The 20123-nt window shown below is 39.9% G+C and overlaps 1 protein-coding gene across 6 annotated transcripts in view; it reads right to left on the reverse strand.

The window, feature by feature from the left end:
- Positions 1–20123, reverse strand: part of PCNT (pericentrin) — an 86128-nt gene that overhangs the window by 18794 nt on the left and 47211 nt on the right. For 4 of the 6 annotated variants that reach the window (XM_082056521.1, XM_082056522.1, XM_082056520.1 and 1 more), the window contains 11 exons: positions 17892–18121; positions 17347–17466; positions 16841–16861; positions 13924–14151; positions 10687–10857; positions 10094–10246; positions 9358–9528; positions 7972–9087; positions 2265–2792; positions 1209–1314; positions 635–789 (listed from right to left, as the gene is read on the reverse strand). In XM_082056521.1, the coding sequence (XP_081912647.1) occupies positions 635–789; positions 1209–1314; positions 2265–2792; positions 7972–9087; positions 9358–9528; positions 10094–10246; positions 10687–10857; positions 13924–14151; positions 16841–16861; positions 17347–17466; positions 17892–18121 (2999 nt within the window). The remainder of the gene's footprint in view (positions 1–634; positions 790–1208; positions 1315–2264; positions 2793–7971; positions 9088–9357; positions 9529–10093; positions 10247–10686; positions 10858–13923; positions 14152–16840; positions 16862–17346; positions 17467–17891; positions 18122–20123) is intronic. The other 2 variants (XM_082056523.1, XM_082056519.1) reach the window with 2 other exon arrangements.

The raw sequence follows: 20123 nt of genomic DNA on the forward strand, positions 1-20123 counted from the left end.
TTTCAAGGAAGGTCACTGGAGATTTAAGTCCTTTTCTCCATCTATCTCATCAGAAACATCCCAGCCTCGATGTGGAGCTGTTCCTCGTTGCGACTCACTCCAACAACAACACAGATTACTTTTCTTTAACTCTTTATAGTCTTTCTTCACATCTATTTTGACTGACTCAACTTTTGAAGCAACTTGGGTTGCTTTTCTGTCACCAAAATCAAAATAGCGATTATTTCACGAGCAAATCACTGCTCAGTGTTCTGTTTATTCTTCCTGTTCCTTGAACTGACACTGAAAGATCCTTCCCCGCCTTGCAGTGGTGTTTCCACAGCTCTCCAGTGTATCAGAATGATAACAACAGAGAGGGGAGCACGATGGCACCTAACTATACTTATTTATGCAACAGCTTTCTGTAAAGCCTCCAAGACAAACCCACAGATTGGGTCAATAAGTTCTTGTACTGCCACATTCTGGAACATCACCAGTTCTGCCCTGCCAAAGCTTATTTAATTCTAGCAAGTACAAGCAAGACAAATATTACGGTTTACACTGTAAAGGTACCAGCTAAACATTTTATATTAGTATTTCGCTTTTGCTGTTTCTGTTTTAATTTGCTGGTATGTTTATGTTAATCACGTATTACCTTCAGCTGTGGTGAAAGTATGTCCTTTTCTCTAGTCAATTCCATAACATCTGGAAACATTCCACAGTACTGCAGATAAGGCATGAAACTGGCATCTAGGTGCTCTGATGTTTGTAGCTCCTGTTGTAATTTAGCTGCCAAATTGGAGCTGGTATCTGAAGAAAAAGACAGCCCCCCCACACCCTGAGTGTTACAAAGATGAAAAGAACTTGAAATCGGCATATCCACTTTCCAAATAACCGCAGTTTCTTCTACTAGTGTGAATGCAGGGTCCGCTGAAGTTAGTTGGTTGAGATCTCATCTAACTTAAACAAGTAGAAAGGCTGTAAGTTGCCTTTAGCACCAGATAAAGTGTTTCAGTTAAGTCAGGACTCACTAAAACCCCATATAAAGCCGAAAAGCTAAAAGCAGACTTGCACTATCACAAATATACAAGTCTTTCTAAGAAAGTATCACCTGACAAAGGCATTTGCTTTCATATGAAAGATCTACAGGAAAAGAAAAAGAAGAAGCGTTATAATATTTTTATACTGAAGTTAACAAAAGGTGAAAGGAATCTACAAAGTTAACTTACTGCTGCCATATCCATCGCTCATTGCATCTACAGCAGATGCTCTTGATCTTACATCATCTTGTAAATCAGAAGGGGTTAAAGTCAGATTATCAGCTTCTCTCATCTGCTTGAAAAGAATTTTTCACATTAGTTATTTGAATCCAGCTGTAGCGTTGTCTGCATTTATAACAACTTAGTGACTAGTGCAGATTTTGGCAAATGCCTGTTTCATCATAGTGACAGAGATGGTACATACCACAATGAATGCAGCATTGGTGCTCTTTAGCACCTACTCCACCTCATTTTTTTCTCCTTTTCAATAGTCTTAAGAAACAGACATATATTTATAAGGAATTGCTCTTCAAGAGCAAGGCACAAAATATACATCTGAAGATTAATTTTCCGAAGTACAGACTTTACCTTTGTGTGAAATGATACGGACACAAATATAAAAAATACTTCCTTTAAAAAAGAAAAACCTCTATTCTTCAAGTTTTAAGACTCACTCCAACAACAACACAGATTACTTTTCTTTAACTCTTTATAGTCTTTCTATATATAACTCTTCTAACACTCAACAACAGATACTCATAAGTGGAGAACTGCTACAGTAAGTTGAGTACTGTGGTAGCAAAAAAGTTTTACTGGTTTTAGCTCAGCTACTTGCACATGAAGTATTATCACAAATTTATCAGTTACTTCCACGTAGCATCACTGCCAAAGCACCAGAATTTGAACAGTTCTCTCAACAAATCTTCCAAGAGCAACACCTGTATTTTTACTGGCACCACATCGGCGCATAAATGTACAGGACACAAAGCCTGCTGTAGGCAGCTTATTGTTCAATTTTAGGGTTTAGAAGATTGTTTTCAAATATTAGAAGCAGTGGTAAACAGTGTTTTAATACAGAATTTGCTCCACTGTCTGACAGTGAGAGAGGGACAAGCAATCCCACATTCAGAACGTGACTGGACATTCCCCTCTCAGTGTGTAAATTTCTGCTACAATGATCAGAGTTGGGCAGAGCTGAGCAGTCTTGTTTAATTAGACTGAAATCCAACATAAAATATCACATACCAAAATCTTCTTCTCCATATCTTGGTCATCATCAACAGAGTAGGTACTTTCAGAGAAAGCTGGAGATTTTCTGCCTGCTCCCACTGCTGCTTCCTCACTGACATTTTCATACAGGTTAGAATATCCCAGCAATACGGAATTGTCATCTTGCATGGATGACCTCGTGTGCATGATTTCAAAATCTGTGCTTCCAACTTCCGAAAAGGGTGTCAGATGAAGCATTGGTTGAAGTTCCATGCTTGTATCTTGCTTTCTCACCATCTCAGGTGAGCCCCATGAAGCCACGTCCGCAATGGAATTCTGGAAGCCTTTGGAAGTTTCTTTGCCTATGTCCAAATTGTGTTTTGGAGAATGGGGAGTTTGATGAATTTCCAACATTTGATGGGAACGCTTTTTCAAATCTTGCTTGTCCTCAGACTTGTTGATCACATCCAGCTCCTGAGGCAAGATATTTTCTTGTGATTGCTTCATCTGAGTTTTTGGATTGATATTGTGAGTTGTCAAGTCAAACATAACTTCATATTTTTCCTACAATGAAATAACACATATTTGCTGTTTAACGGAATTTAAATATGATTTTACAAACTGAAAAACATGCATTTAAAAATATCTTCTCAAATTTAACAGTTGTATCTATTATTATTCCCAGGTTTTATGTAAAAACGATGCAACACTTTTGTATATTTGATACGCCAGCTAACCAAGCTTTTATCAAGAATATCATCGACTGGAAAAAAAAGAAAAATCCGTACAATAAGCAAAAGTATTTCTGTAAAGCTGACCTTTGTATCAGTCAGGAAAAAACTGTAATCCTTGTAGCTGTGTAGATAATCTTCCTGTTTTCAAATAAATACAAATACAAACTGTTGCTTTCCACACTGGACAAATACCCTGAATTATCTTAAGGCTTAATTCCTTACCCAAGGCACCAGGAAATAATGGTTAAGAAGTCATCTACTGACATTCCTACACCTGCCGTTTCAATGCAATGTTGACCATCTACTTAGAGTTGCTGGAGGGAACAGTAGCATGGATTTCCATATCCCATCATGTGAGACACACAGCAGCCACACACACCAACATGCTATATGATGCTGAAGGGAGTGCAACATCTCCCTTATGAGGAAAGGCTGAGGGAGCTGGGGCTCTGGAGCTGGAGGAGACTGAGGGGTGACCTCATTAATGTTTATCAATATGTAAAGGGTGAGTGTCAGGAGGATGGAGCCAGGCTCTTCTCAGTGACAACCAATGGTAGGACAAGGGGCAATGGGTGCAAACTGGAACACAAGAGGTTCCACTTAAATATGAGAAGAAACTTCTTCTCAGTGAGGGTGGCAGAGCCTGGACCAGGCTGCCCAGGGAGGTTGTGGAGTCTCCTTCTCTGCAGACATTCCAACCCGCCTGGACACCTTCCTGTGTAACCTCATCTGGGTGTTCCTGCTCCGGCGGGGAGATTGGACTGGATGAGCTTTTGAGGTCCCTTCCAATCCCTGACATTCTGTGATTCTATATCCAAAATATTTGGTGAGACCATGCTTCTACCTTTTAGTGGCCTGTTCCCACAGGGGTACTCTACCCACTTTTTAAAATTATTATTTTTGCAAGCATCAAACAGCAAGCTTAGGTCTCCGATGATCAGCGACACTGAAGATCGCTTGTCAAGCTCTGACTCAACAAAACAGACACACTAGGTCAGACCAAAGTCTTTCTACCCAACCACGACCTCCAACAGAGGCTGACGGGACACAGCCAGCACAGACACACAGATACATCCCTGCCTACAAGGGCTCGCATTTACTCAGCGTTTCTATATAAAGAGCTTTCCTTCCTTCCCAAAGCTTCTTGAAGTTATTGTTCTTTTCCTATGCCCTCAATGCTCTTTTCAACCAGGAGGTATGTCACAGACACCATGGGAAGGCTGCTACTCCACTGCTCCAACAGTCCCACCGCTCGCTCCACATGCCAACAAGTCAAACCTTCTTCTGTCTTTCAGCCTCTCCACTCGCTCCCCTGGAGCCTGACATCCAAACAGAACATCTCTGAATCATGGCGTGAAAATACCTTTACTGTCTTCCTTGTGACCTCAGGGATCCAGTGTGCCCATCACCAAGCGATTTAGGAGCCCTAAGCCCAGCTCCCTGTAATTCCAGGGCTTACTGATGCTATCAACACAAACTCCTAAGGGAAAAGTAGGCACAAGTGTGCTCACAGCAAAGGCTGTGGCTCTTCTGTGGCAGAAAGGAGAATCTAGAGCACATATTGAGCATGCCAAGCTGCAGCTTCTCTTCTAACACCTCCACAACTTACACAGAAGGTCTGTCTGCCTTGCTCCCTCCACTTTTTTCATCTTCAGTCCGCCAGGCATTGAATCCTCTCAAAGCCCCCACCCACTGCTTTAAGAGGGACTTGTTTTCCCTCTATTCTCTTAAAATCAGGAATTTTTGGATCTCTAGTTCTGTGGTTCCATCTCTGTTTTACCACCGTCAGCCTGACGCAAGCTGAACAACACCAGAACAATCATTCTGCAGAGGAATCTGCCCTGTTGTGGTAAAGCAGCGGCTCCCCAAGCACGGCTGCACATCCTCGGCCCCACACACGCTCAACACCTTCCTGTTCGACAGCTCTTGGTTGATTTTATCTTGAATCACTTCATCTAGGTCACTGTAAGATAAAATTACTCTTTTGACTTCTTAGATACTGTGGTTAAGAGTCTGAATGATGCACAGTTTGAAAAGGTATTTCTTTTAGTTTATTTTAAACCTGATACCAGGCAAATTTCATTTCACCCTCTGTGCCTCTTCCATTGTAGGATGCAGTGAATACTTGTTCTGTCTCTCATTTTAGACCATCACCTTAAACCCTTTGTCTTAATCATCCACCTCAGCTAATGAATCCTATAGCTGCCAGTACTTTAACCTTTTAGCTGTGCTTCCAGCTTTCATATGAATACAGTTCCTAATATTCACATTGTTCTCACTTTTGAGCCCAAGAATAGGGGGTTTCTTTGCTCTTCTAAGAATGCTGCATCTGTTTGCATTATGTTCGCATTATGCTCGCTGTTACACAAAGGGTCCCCAATGTTAATAAATTGCACAAACTCTCACTCACTATTCAGGGTTAGGTAAAGAGCTGCTTAATCTCACGTGGGTTTTCTGTTTGGTAATCCAAGCAGCAGTCATTTCTTTGCCTCTGAAGATGTTCTGTATAATGGCATTTAGCTAATTCATGCTAGAACAGAAGTACCCAAATACTTTTATTTTTCCCTTTCTCCAGCTCTCACGTTCATGGTCACTATATTGCTCAGGTATTTGAAATTCTAAACCAAATATTGCACTTTTCCTTACAGATCCAGTTCATACCAGTATAGAAGAAGGTCTATCGTAATGAATGCCTGAAGACACAGTAGTTTCATTATTTTGCCTCAATATATTCTCCGGCTTTGATGATTATCCCTCCTCAGCGTACTTTAAAACTTAAACTTTAAACATGGAAATACATATACTGACATATACAAAAGAACTTAAACATTTCAGAATCTAAGTTTCTACTTGAAAAGTGATTTTTACATCATTCAGCTGCCCCCAGAATTCCAACATACCTTTATATCCTTCAACATTTTACCAGTTCTCTCTTCACTGAATCCTAACTCCTTTTTTGCTGAACCTAAATCAGAATTAAGTTCTTCTTTATGAGATGCCATCTTTACAATTACATTCTTTTCATTCTCTGAAGTGTTTGTAGCCTTGAACTCTCCTTGCAGTGTGTTCAGAGGAAAAGTATTTTTTTTAGTTGAGCTGTTTCTGTACTCATATAGATTGTATATTTTCCATACATTCTCAAATTCTGTCTATATCTATAGCAACTATGACTTTAAAGTTGTAGGTGCATCTCACACTGCATATGCATTTTACATGGCGAACAGCAATAAATACTGCAGTTGGCTGGAACTCACACAGTATAGCCTGGTAATGCAAGCTTATAAAACATAATCATTACTAAGCTGAGATCAAGTAGCTGTACTCTTATTCTGGACAAGAAAAAGACAGCGTTGCTGCATGTGGTTTCCACCAGAAAGCTGATAAGTGGCCTTCACGGGTTCCGTACCACTACTAAGTGACTACGACAACTTGAAAGAGATCTATAGAGACAGATAAAAAAGCACAGCCAGTAAATCTGGTACATGGTGTATTTGGTTATGGCAGTTATTTATGTTCTTTAAGCAAGGATCTAACGAACACTATCCATGTAAGCAACATGGTCCAGTAGACCACTAGACTGGAAACAAGGTGCCTAATCTGTGATGCTGCCTTGTATACATACATGCAATGGGCTGATGTACATGATTCCACAGAGGTCACTCAGCACTGCGCCCACTTGACCCCTTTTTCCAAAGGATTTCTGAGACAGACCCTGAGTGTACAGTATCACCTAGGCAAATGGCACTAATCCAAACTAGAGCTTCTAAGCAAATAAAAATACAAACACGTTTTGCCATCGTTTCTACTTGGTGCTGAAAAGCCATCTCCCCATCCCACTACAAAGGGGCAAGAAGTGCTGTGTAAATCCACCACGTTGGATATTCATACCCATATCACACTAAAAGTCAGGGCCCCCCAAATCCACATAAGCCTGACCCATCCTTTTTCCTTTCCTATGCACTCAGAAGCTTTTCCCACGTAACCCCTCTTACTGATCACCTCTGTGAGCCAGCCTGAAAAGACAGTAAGTTACATGACAGACAACTACAAGTCTCTGAAAAACAGATCATCTGGATCCTTTCTGCTCCCATCTGGAGCAAATGACAAAGTATTTCCAAGTAGTTCTCCAAGACAGCCAAAAAGCATGGCAAATATTGTCCTAGTAGCTTGGGGTGGGTTGATCCTGGCTGGCTGTCAGACGCCCACCCAGCTGCTCTCTCATTCTCCATCCTCAACTGATCAAGGCGAGATAATAAGATGGAAAGAGCTCACGCGTGGACATAAGGACAAGAATATCATCAACTAGCTTCTCTCACAGGCAAAACAGACTTGGCTTGGGGAAAACTTATTTAATTTATTGCTATTAAAACAGAGTTTGATGGCAAGAAACAAAGAAACACTGACACAGCCCCATCCCTGCTTTTCTCCCTGGGCTCAGTTTCAATCCTTCCAAACTCCTCTGCCTCCTCCCTGCTGTGGGGATATCTGCTCCAGCATGGTCTCTTCCACGGGCTGTTTCTCACACTTCTTTTCTCTCACTCTTCGCTGCCTGGGCAGCATTTTGCCCTTCCTTCAATACGTTTGTATGCGGTGCCGCACACACGTGGCCATCCTGCGGCGGGATCGGCTGTGCCCAGCACAGAGCAGCCCCGGCCTTTCCTCGGAGAGGAACACCAACCAACACCTCACCACCTGCACCCAATACATACCCCAGGATCCAGGCCCAAAACCATACCCAGCTCAGAAAAACTCTCTGGATTGGGTATTCACATAGGCTTGCCCTGTCTTTAGTCCTTCCAGGAATCTACCTCTAGCCCATGCTGAAGAAACTACACAAAGACAGACAGACCCATCAACTGACTCACCATAGCTGTTTTTAAGCCACATTATTCATCTTCACCCTTTCTTAGAGCACTGAAAAGGATAAACTATGGGGCTTTATGAGACAAAAAAAAAAAAACAGATTACTTTAAAAAACAAACAGTACTATTAAAACCTAAAACACATACCAGTTTATCAGTAGGGGAAGCCAGTACTGCAAACGGCTGATCAACATCTGCTTCTCGTTCTTCCAGTTCCTCCCTTCTTTTTTTAAGGACTTTGCCTTTTCTTTCTCTCTGGCAAAACAGCTCGAGAACATTCGTCTCTTGACAATCATGTTGCCCATTTGGCTTGTATGACTCCAACTGTGAAATAAGGTCACCTCTTTCCAGTCGTAAGGCTTCAAGCTCTTTCGAATATGCCTCAATTTGGTCTTTCAGTTTTGCAGTGCTGCCTTGCAGTTCATTGATTTCTCTCTGATAAGCTACTTCTTTCTGATTCAGTGCTTGCACCTGGAAATCAAGTCTAGAAACTTCTAACTGAAGACTGTAAACATCTTGAGCCTGACTTGCATCTCTCTTTTCCAACTCAGCTTGAAGCTCTGCTGCCTTTTTTGTTAAGTACTGCAACTCAGTTGTGTCAGCTTCTCTTTGATTTGCCATTGTCTTCATTTGTGTATCTTTCTCTAGAATATCTGCTTCCCTTTCTCTCACAGTATCTTCAAGTTCTTGAATGCGAGAAGAAGTTATCCTTGCTTCAACCTCTCTCTGAGAAGAACGTGTTTGGAAAAGGCTGTACTCTTCCTTAAGTGCATTGTACTGTGTTCTCAGGGAGTTTAGCTCTGCAACGTGCTGCTCTGACGACTCTCGTAATTTTTTGCGTTTTTTCTCCAAAATTTCCACTTCCATTTTGAACTGCAATTCCTTCTCTTCCAATTGCTGTTGCAGAGCTTCTCTAGCAGTTGAGACAAGCTCTAGTTCCTCCTCAAGTTCTCTCACTTTGGAGAGCAGCAATGCATTTCTTCTGTTTGGATCAGTATCACCCTGAAAATCTACCTTCCTCAGCTCATTCTGGAGGTTTTCCACTGGCGTTCCCAATGCAAGTTGATAGAGATCATCTTGGTTGTCACTAACTTCATGACATACTGGTCCAAAGTGTGCCAGCTCTTTCTGAAGCTTCTCAATTACCCCATGGAGTTGCTCTACCTCTTCATCTTTGTCCTTACGCAGCCTCTCCTGGTCACTGTGAAGGTGCTCGACAAGTGATCTGAGTTCTTCAATTTCAGATTTTTGATCTTCCACAATCTGAGCAAAAGGATAAGGTCTGAATGTTACAGTATGTAGGCAGAATTACTATTGCGTGTAGAGTTTAAATTACATTTTTCTTCTGAATTACATGGGCATTAATTCACGCATTTAACAGCAGAAAGAATTGCACACTTCAGCTGGTAGCTATTTAAAATACTCTCTACTTTCCTAAGAGAATTATCAAACAGATTTCATTTAAAAATAAGATTCTGTGTACCTGGCTCCCCTCAAAATCAAGCAATGAACATATATAGTAAGTACTCCTACTTTATTCTCCAGAGTATTCTCTAGCTCATGCTGGAGCCTCTTCATCTGCTCATTCAAGTGATCAATTTCTTGATTCTTTTCTTCAAGTAGTGCTTGTGGGAATGACAAAGCTGAGGAATCGCTAATACCCAGGTCCTGATTTTCCTTCACATGAAGTGTTGCTAGTTCCTCCTGATCAGAAAAAAAAGCAATCTTATTAGAAAGGATTTACTTTCTCTCCCAACCTAATGGCAGAACAGAATCAAGGGCTTTAGTCTCCTCCTTGCTATGATGTTCAAGAACTCAAGAATCCAACGTCAGCTACCTTGTTTAGATTTATACCACTGGATTAGATTGCCGCAACATTTCTCAGCTTTCAAGGTAAGAGATGAACACTCTAGTTGCCAGACTGACAACCAAACCATTTTCTAACTCGTAGCATTTGCTATTGCTGTGGAGGCCAGGAATAGTCTTGTCACAGTTTTGTGTGTATTTCATAACCTGTCAGGGCCAGAACAAAGCCAAGCTTTTTATTTACATCAAATGATTGTAGATGACTATGCCATAAACATGAATCTAGAGTATCAGAGTTGTTTTGTTCTACAATAACCAGCATTAGCCTTGTAACAATAACGCAATATTCCCTTGACAAGACAAACTAAGCATGTGTTAATAAAATCAGGAGATGAAAACCGCAACACTCAAGAAAGGAGGGCTGAAGTTTCAGCTGGTGCCCACTAAAGCTTAGGAAACCCACCTTCAAGTGTGCGTTCTCTAACTGAAGCTGGCTGATCCTGGAAGTGCTGAGGTTCTTCTGCATCTCTAACTGAATGTTCAGTTGCAATATCTCCTCGTTTTTACTGATCAAATTATCTTTACATTGTTCTAGTTGGTCTAACAAGCTACCAATCTAAAAAATAAAGAAGAAAATGCATTGTTTCAATTAAGTCCTCCAGAAAAAATAAAACTTCATTCATTGCCTTATTTACTGAGAACAAGTAACTTGAGTAAATTCTACGATTCAAACTCTCTCTAATCAGTTTGCATTAATAAAATACTTGAGACTTAAAAAGAGTAAGAAGCTAGTGTCCAACTGCTCAGAGAAAATGCGTTAATCTATGTTCTGAACAATCAAGGCTTGACTACTCCTGTAATTTGACATAACACTTGGCAAAACGTTAGCATTTGATGTCTAATGTAATCACAAGCCGTTAACATAATCACATTTACTACAACATTAGTCACTGGGTTTTTTGAATGGCTTCAATTCCCAGCTACAAGTTTGCACGAAATGCTTCTGCGATTACGCGAGTGACCGGAAAGTCCACAGGACCGTGCTAAAATTCCTACCTCTCTCTCCTTCGTTTGTAGGGCTTCCTGCTCTGCTTGCAACTGCTCCTTCAGCACGGGGGCAGACCCGGCGTCCGCTGGCACCCTGTGCCTCGCTTCGTCCAATTTAGACTGTAGGGCTGAAATCTGGATCAGGTTATTGTACTGTTGCTGTTGCAATGCCTCTTTATCCTGCAAAATATTTTGGGTTTTGTATTAGAATTAATTGTTGGCAATATACATACCCACCTAAACAGAACAATCCTGCCTAAATGCTTCATTATCCCTGACAAACCCCAGTACAAGAAGAAAAATACATAATCCCAATGGCCTATAAAGAAAAAGGAATGCAAAACAACGGAATGTTTTTAGCTCGCTTAAGTTTTCATCGCTTTACTTTTTCTAATCCAAGTTTAACAACTTCTGAAAATTTAGTAGTCAGTGATACATAATACTTCATCAATTACAGGGCATTTTATATGTTTAATAACCTAAACGTCTTGTTCTTGTAGCCATTTCCAAATCTGTTATGATACCATATATTTGCCAAGCTAAATTTAAGAGGTGGAGACTTAATTTAAGAGATGGAGAGTTTTGGGTAGATCAAAAACCTACTACAAAAACATCATGTTAATTCCGAATGGGAAGTACCAACACTAAGTTTCTGTCAGGTCTGTGGTCTGTCAAGCTACCATGGTTTATTTAATTGTTTTTAAAACTCCTTTGGTCCTCTTTCTCTCACAGTCCTCCTCAGAAGCTCCAAGGAGGAAAGCTTTACTTGGGAAGTCATCGAAACAGCACACATACATATATGTACTTAATTCAATAAAGGAAAGCTGGACAAGAAACCTAAGGCAGTAACTGCTGTTCAACACTTATTCTGCCCATAGCTCAATACACATACCTCTAACACATGGGTTAGACTCATGATCTGCCAAAATATCATCTAAAATTTGACCATCTTTAATCAAAGACAACTAAGACACAGAGTACATGGATAGCATTTTCCAATCTTAAAATGAAAGAAGTGTCAATTAAAATCATGACAAAGTTAATGCTGAATCACAGTATCAAAACAGCAGGTCCAAGAACAGGTATTTGACACAGTTGTCCAGACCTTCAGAGCTCAGGTACAAAGCTGTGGCAGGATAAAAACCAAGTGTAATCATTATGAAAGCATCACCTGCACTTGTTTGGGTAGGAAGGCACCTATAACAGAAGTATTTTTGTTTGTCCTCAAGGGAGAAATGAAAACTCTCCTTCTTGCCATCACATGAAATCTATGACATTCACCAGCCCCTCAGGCGTCCTGCTGTGCATGGGAGGACACACGTAACAACAAAACCCAAGAAACAGCAGTGCTTATATCTTCGCGTTTTATATCAACCAAAAATAAGATTACTCACACCATTCTAAAGATCACCTTGATCACTGATAGCCTCCAGTAACACCGTGCAAATCCAGACTTTCTTCACAAAAAGATACCGTTCCATATTCAAAATTACTCTTTCCAGACCTAATTCTTATTAATGCCAGTCTCCATCATCTGCAATACTTATATTTTTTGCTGAAATGTTGGGGGACAATAAAAATCCATAGTTGCCATTCCCATCAAGTGTATTCTTACAGAAAAATTTCCTGACCTGCAATCATTCTTAGAGTCCTGTTGGCACTTATTTACTATACAAAATTGCTTCAAGACAAGCAATTACAATGCCTATAGTTGCCAAATTGAATAGTATAACCTTGTTTAAAGCTGATTAATTAGTTTCTTGGAACGAACAAACAAATACTCTGCATTTGGCTTATTTAGAATTTTTAAGACAGAAGCGTTTCCTGATGCACATTCAAACGGGTAAAAGAATGTTGTGAATTTGCATGGATAAAGAAAGCTGGTTTAACAGAAAGATAGGATTTCAGAGCAAAAAAACAACTGGCCAACAGCAGTACCACAGTCTCCATCCACCCCAGGAGAAGACAGTGGGCACAACTTGTGTGTGTTTGGATAAAATCATGGAAAAGCTTAAGCTGGGAAGGTTCTTGAGAGCTCGCTGGTCCAACCTCAAACTCCAAGCAGAACCAACCTGGGTCTGCTCAGGGCCCTGAACGGCCGAATTCTGAACATCTCCAAGTCACAGAGACACCACTGCCACTCTGAGCCCCTTTTTCAACATTCAACTGCCCCCAATGTGACCATCTCCCCCTACTATTTAATTGGAATTTTCCTCATTGGAGTTTACACTCATATCTTCTCATTCTTTCACTGTGCACCTCCAAGTCTGTCTCCTCTATAACCTCATATTATGTAGTTGTAGCCAACAATATGATCTCCACAAAGCTAAACAAACCCTGTTCTCTCAGCCTCCCCTCGAATATCATTTTCTGGAACCCCCCCTGACCATCTTGATGGTCCTTCACTAGACTCATTTCAGCACAACTATGTCTGTCTTATTCACTGAAGCCTAAAACCAAGCGGTTCTCCAGTTTCTCAAGTGCCAAACGGATAGCAATACTAATAGCTAATAAACAACGACCGGCTAGTCTGTATCACATCAGCTGAAGCTAAAAGAAAAAACATTTTGTTCAATATTTTTTAAAAGAAAAAATAATGGAAGCAAATATGTACAGAATTAGCAATTAAACTAACAGATTTAGTTTAGATCCTGCCATTCTCAAATCTTCAGACTCGACAGACACACCAACAATATTTAATCAAGGAAAACTGCTGGGAGAAAACCAAAACATTTAGCTTAATAGGGCAGAAAAAGTTACTCAAGATGTTTGGTAAGAGACAAATACTTTTCCCAAATGGAATGCAATTCTTAACTCTAAACTGTGATTTAATCACCAGTAGTAACAAAGCACTAAAAATGTCAGAGTATGGCAAACAGATCTGGCTCCAAAGACACAGAGCAAGAAAAGCTACCAATTAAGATAATATGATTCTAAACACAGCTAATTATTGAAGACCCAGGATATTTAATATTCAGTAACACTATCTTCTCAGAAACTTCCAGAGAAACAAAAGAGCAGCTCTGATCCACGTGATGACGACAACTATCAAAAAGCAGTCTCTAAACTCAGCTTATAGGCCATAAAACCAGACTTAGCATAAAGCTCTGCCTTTAGTACCTGCCATTAATACAACAGTTTAACTCCTCACTGGGTGCCAGTGAGAGTCTCAAACAACACTAACACAGTCAGTGATGACACTGTCTGTGTAATGCCACTCCCATTATATAAGTATTTAGAAATTACTTGTTTTAATTCCGTTTCCACTTTCTTCATTTTTTGCAGCTGTTGTTCCAAGTCGTGTACAGTCTTTGAGGCCTCAGCACCGCTCCGCTCCAGCTCTCGTATCTGTGCCAGCAGCTTTTCTATCTCTTTATCACGAGCTGTAATTTCGTGGTGTTTTTGCTCCTTTTCTAATAACAGCTTATTGTAATCATCCATCTTCTCCTTTATTTCTGTTTGCAAAGATTCCACCTATACAGAAATCACATTATACAGCTATTCAGGCAAAATAACAAACTTCAAATTGGGAGCAAGAGAAATTTCATGGCAAAGCAGGTGGAGTTTTACTATAGACTAAACTAAGCTAAAATCCCAGATGACAGTAAAAACAGGCGTGGACAGAAAGGATGAAAAAGTAACTTTCTGAAATCTTGTTTTCCAAATGCAGCAGCTCTTAAATACACATTTGATTCATTTCTCTTAATATTTGCGGTATTCTAGTGAAGTGCGGAATGAAGGCGTCTTCTCACGGCCCAGTGTTCATGAAAAGGGGCCTTGTGGTGTGTGGGTTTTGTTTGGTTGGTTTTGATTTGTTGTTGTTGGGTTTTGTTTGTTTTGTTGGGTTTTTTTGGTGCTTCTTTTTAAGATTAAAAAAGTGCAAGATTACTTAAAATATTACTAATAATATTAGATGTATTTCTGTAACCTCAGAACCCTCTCCCAGTACTTCAGAGAATTCCAGTTAAAAAGAACATACAAAGAATTGAAAGATAAATATGCAACGTAACATACACCACACCTGCAAATCAGAGAGATTCACAGTGGTCAACATAGAACAGGTACTCTTTTTCCAATATATGAAGAGCATATTGCAATTGAGCTCACTGAGATCCAATCGTGCAGAGCTGCAGGAAAACTGTCACTCATTCATCCCAGTAATTAACGTGGAGAGAAGACTTGGAGCTTTGGTGGGTAGTAAAGGCAGGAGAGAACCAAGTGTGACAGACAGACTAAGCGATAAAGTCATTAATCACATTGAAAGCAAGCTCAGATAGGAAAGCAATGGGAAACCTTCTACAGGAGAAATAATTTGATCAAGGAGCAAGGAAGATGAGAGTTTACAAAACAAATGCTTTGTTCGTCAATAAGTGCCTGAATTTATGCAAATTCTACTTTGATATTATAAAAGTTCTTTGTATTAATATAGAACTTTACATCCTCAAAGTATTGTACAGATGTTACTAAAGCAGAAAAACACCCTCTAGCAAAATACAGAATAATACATTTAATTTAGTCAAATTAATAAGCATGGAGGGAATCACAGACTAGCTAAGAATACCAAAAGTGATTAACATTACATTTGAAACTGCTTACAGGCACATATACATTCCCTTAATTATGTATACATCTTACTCTCTTCTCATCTCATCAGCAATTATTCAGCCGTTAAGAATAATGCAGGCCTCACAGAAAAGCTTTTCTGTATAGAAGAATCTTTTAGAAGTCTAGTACTTCCTAATTCTATGAAACTGGCATAAATCAGAGTCCCAGACACTATGACACTTCATACATGAAAAGTGTGGTTTTTAACACCCGGTTGCTAGAAATCTGGTGCTGCAATTCTGTAGCTAAGGAGACACTTTCACAACCCTCACCCTCATGGCATCATCTCATATGGAAGCTCCCAGTGCCAGTCAGCACTCTCTTCACTAAATAATCCTACTCACGTATTCCTTGAGCCTAGAGAGAGCAGCAGAGAGAACAACTACGAATTTGTTATAACTCTGACAGGCAGAAATTAGTTCAAGTGAACTGAATTGTTGCAGAGCGAGTTCGTTACAGCTGCATTAAACATTCTAGAAGAACTGCTTAAGTCCTGACATCTTGGCCCAGATTGCATGTGTGCCTCACCCTACCCACAAATGCTTCTTCCTTAGTTATGTTCCTTGGGTGTCTTCCTCCAATTAATTTGTAATCCTTTCTGAGAGAGACTGCAAAATTACAGCTGCTTGTCTAAATTTTTTCAGATCCTCCTCTTTACTAGGCCACAATCACACTAGTAAATAGTAACTGTCATCCATCTAACACCTGGGACAGAAAGCAAGCTGTGGTCTTAACAGTTTGAAGTATTTTGAATAACCTGACATATATCTTTATGATTCTGCCACAGATTCCTACCTTCTGGGTGCAAACAGATCTTCAACAAGTCAGGTGGCCTTCAAAACAAAACCTTTGCCGTTCTTCTTCTGATCTTTGCCACAGTGTAAATAACACGTAGGCTACATGTGTTATATACCCAGAAAATCTTAATGCCAGGTAATGGCATTCATGCAAATGAGATTCTGAGTCTGATGCAGAATGACACGTAATCACTCTACTTCTTAAGAAGCTTAGTGACATCCCATCAGACATTACAGAAGGCAAGTGACAATCAGGTGCCCTCCAGCATGGAATAGTCACTATCAAAGATTCATTTGTTCCTAAAAGATTCCCCTCTCCAACACTGAGGAACACAGTTTCATAAACTGTATCTAAATTAATAGATGGAAATGAAATCAAGTAGTACACACATTGACATATAAGAACAGGGCCACAAAAAAAAGCTGAAGGGCAAGGCACAGTGTAGCATCGTGCTTCCATTATCTTTGTTTCATACTCCTTTCATGTCAAAAGCTCTTTTACAGTAACTGCCTGTAATGCATCTGAGCAATAAGCCAGGGGAATGAAGCACTTATGTACAGGAAATTAAATGGAAAGCAATTCCTCACTCCCTGCAAGAATCCTGCCACCCTAAAACACGTATCCTTTTCTCCAAGTCAAGCTGGAGCAGACTTGACATATCAAGAACAGGAAAAAAAAAGCAAAAGCAGATCTAATTAACAGAAGAGATTGGAAGGAGAAGAAAGAAAGGTTAAAGAGATGTTCATGCTGTTTTCCATACCTGTAGAATCAATTCATAGTTCTGTATAATGTTCATTTATGTGAAGAAAAAAAAGGCAAGCAAAAGTTAATCTTTGAAACCAAGCATCAAACACATGAACATGTGATTCAAAACTTACATAGGACAAGACATGCAGACAAAGAACACATCTTATTGCAATCGGTGCAGCTGGAAAAATTAAACATGTTTAAAACCCAGGAGTCGTCTCTCAGGTGTACTCTGTAGAGCAGAGTGTCTGTATTGTTGTCTTTCCCAATTAATTTAAACCAAACTGTGAAAGTTTGCTGTAAAGCACAGACAACATCTCTTGCCATCTCCATAAGAAACAATGCAAGTACAATTTCACTACCGAAATGGAGTCCAGTCCGATTCAGGAAAAACCTGCTCTCTGGGCGACAACAGAGGGAAATAAAGTCTCTCAAGAGCCAGGTCCCAAGGCAATATAAGTTTTTGTATTTAAATGTAGTAAACAAATGCCTTTGGCCACTAAGTGTGATTTTACTCACCCTGTGCTCTCTGGGCTCTCCTGAAGTCTGTGGTTTTGCTGAAAGTTTTAACTGTTCCTCCAGTCTCTGAATTTCCTGCTGAAAATCATCACGTTCGTGTTCTCTTTCTACAGCTTGCTCCTGTGAACCCAGACAGAGATAATGAAAATCTTTCCTAAGCAGCTTTTCACTTCATTAAACTATTGAGTACAAGAAAAAACTCAGGTTTGTTTTTGTGATGAAGAAACTGTGCTCACTTAAAAATAATTAATACCTTTTAGTAGTTGTGAAAGCATAGCTAAAATTACAGGGAAAGACAAAAAAACCCCAAACCCTTTTGGACTCCTATGTACATACAAACTACAGTTAGCAAGTAAGGAAAAAAATATCCTGTAATACTACAAAAAGGAAATTTTTTAACTACCTTTTTTCTTTTAGAAGACTAGAATACTAAGGTCTTAATTTAAAACAAAACAAAGTATCCCCTTTAGGAAGCATCTTCCAAGTCTCAATCTTTGTATTTATCACCTCCAAAACCATGGAACCATGGTACCAAACTTGCTTACATCCATGAATTGCCGCTGGTTTTTAAGCTGTTTTTCAAGAACTTGAATTTGTTGTTTTAATTCAGCAACCTCCAGCAGCTGTGTAGCCAGGTCTTGATTACTGTGCAGCTGTTCTTCCAGTTCCACCTCCAAAACTTTCATCTGAGAGCGGAAGTTGGAATGGTCCTTCTCTGCCTGACACTGAAGCTCTAATTTCTCCTTTGTTAAAAATTCTACTTCCTTGAGTAGACCTGAATGAGAACACAAAAAATAAAAGTTTTCAGTGCAGGGTACAAAAATCATTTTGAGTTTAAGGGAAGATGAAATTCAGGTACTTTGCAGTGCATCAAAATAAAGAAAAATCTCCTGAGATGGTCTGTAAGAGACACAAAGGAGGTGTGATGCTTGACTGCCCATCATGTTTCTGAAAGCCATCCCTGGTAAGACTACAGTACAATGTAGGACACAGGCATCTGCTCTCGATCCCAAAGTGGATCTTGGTTGGGGATATTCTGGACACATAGGAAGATTTTACCTTCACCCCTGGAGACCTCACAGTTCCAGGAATCCCTCTCTCTCCTGAGCAGGAGTCCTTCAAATCCCCTCTTTGTCCTTGCCCTCTCAGCCCCAGTTCTGCACTTCTCCTGCCCCAGAAGCTCTTTCCAAACCACACCAGATCCTCAATTCTCCAAATTCATTCCATTCCGGATGTGCTCCAGCATTAAGTTTAAGACCCACACTCCACTTTCAGCCACCTAGTCTCACACCCATCCTTCCAACTGCCTCATCCTTCACTATTCTATCCTTAAAATCCTTGCCACCCCTTCCATCCCAGTCTTTCACCCTACTTCAAATCTCTTCCCAATCAAGCCAACCAATACTGAATTCTCGATCAATACAGTTCTGAGGCTTTGAAAGGAAGAAACACCTGGGAAAAAGACAGCACATACTTGCCATATACAGACTGCAAAAGGAATATCGCAGAGTTATCCAGAGCTAATTTATACCTATAAACTGCATTTTCAATCAGTTGGATGCACTGAATACACTCTTTAGGAGACCCAAACTGAGACTCCACTGTGCATGCACTTGAAGCACAACTATTTTAATGTGAATATAGCTAAAAGTAACCTGAACATGAAAATAGAAGTCCAGCCATTTAGCATTTAAAACAAGGTCCTGAAAGAGCTCGTTATTTTACTTTTCAAACATTCCATTATTCATGTTCAATGTTTGCAGTCGGAGAAAAAGGTAAGTCTGATTCCAACAAGGACCTTAACAGGTCATCCAGCCCAGTCCCCAGAATGGGATAATTCCCTTTTCAAAGCATGATCAACTCAATCCGTGTGATTCCTGTCTTAACATATTTTTAAAGTTGCTGCTACAAAGCTTCGAAAACAAAAGTGATACCACAGCCTCCTTACAACATCTTTTCTAGTGCTTCACTATCCACAGGTATTTAATTAAATTTCTAAACACTTTAAAATAAGCCAAGAAACATGAACATTTTGATGTTCATGCTTAAGATGATAAGTGTCACAAGCTTAGAACGATGCAATAACACTTACATTAAACATTGGGGAAAATGTCACCACAGTAAGGATAATAAAGCACTGGAACGGACTGTGCAAGGACTGTGAAGTCTCTAAAGATTAAAGAGGACAAAGAGAAAAAAGTAAAGCAGATTCTATTTTGAGACAAAAAATATGCACTAAATGAGCTCTCGAGGTCCACAGCAACCCTGTGATTCCATGATTAGGTCACCTTGGTCTCTTACTATAGCAAACAACTGATAACAGTCTGAATTCCACTAAGAGACTGAACCACAGCCATAGCTCAACAGAGAATATCTCATACTAAATGCTGTGTTTTGCCAGGCAGGACATGGGAATAAAGCAGCACCCTATTGTACATGCTTATACATGGTGTGTACTGACCTCCTGAGCAAAGAACTGACTCTTCTGTGAAAATAAGCATAGGGATTTTGCCTTCTATATTCTAAGAAACACAGCCATTAACAAGTTGGTGGCTTTGTTTTACCTTCAAAAGGAACACTTGCTTTCTAAGGAACAAAATACTGATTAGAGAAAATTTCAGATCACGGATTTGTTTCTTTGTAGGGAGAAACCTGCTGTTTATTAATGCTAATTCAAATCATGCAGTTGCACTTTGGGAATGCCCCAGCACACTCCTCCCCACTCCCAAGATCACCATTAGCAAATGCCAAGCTCCATTCTAAGTGCATTTTATTAG

Source organism: Streptopelia decaocto, assembly GCF_964273445.1.
Source record: "Streptopelia decaocto genome assembly, chromosome: 6".
Taxonomy (NCBI): Eukaryota; Metazoa; Chordata; class Aves; order Columbiformes; family Columbidae; genus Streptopelia; species Streptopelia decaocto.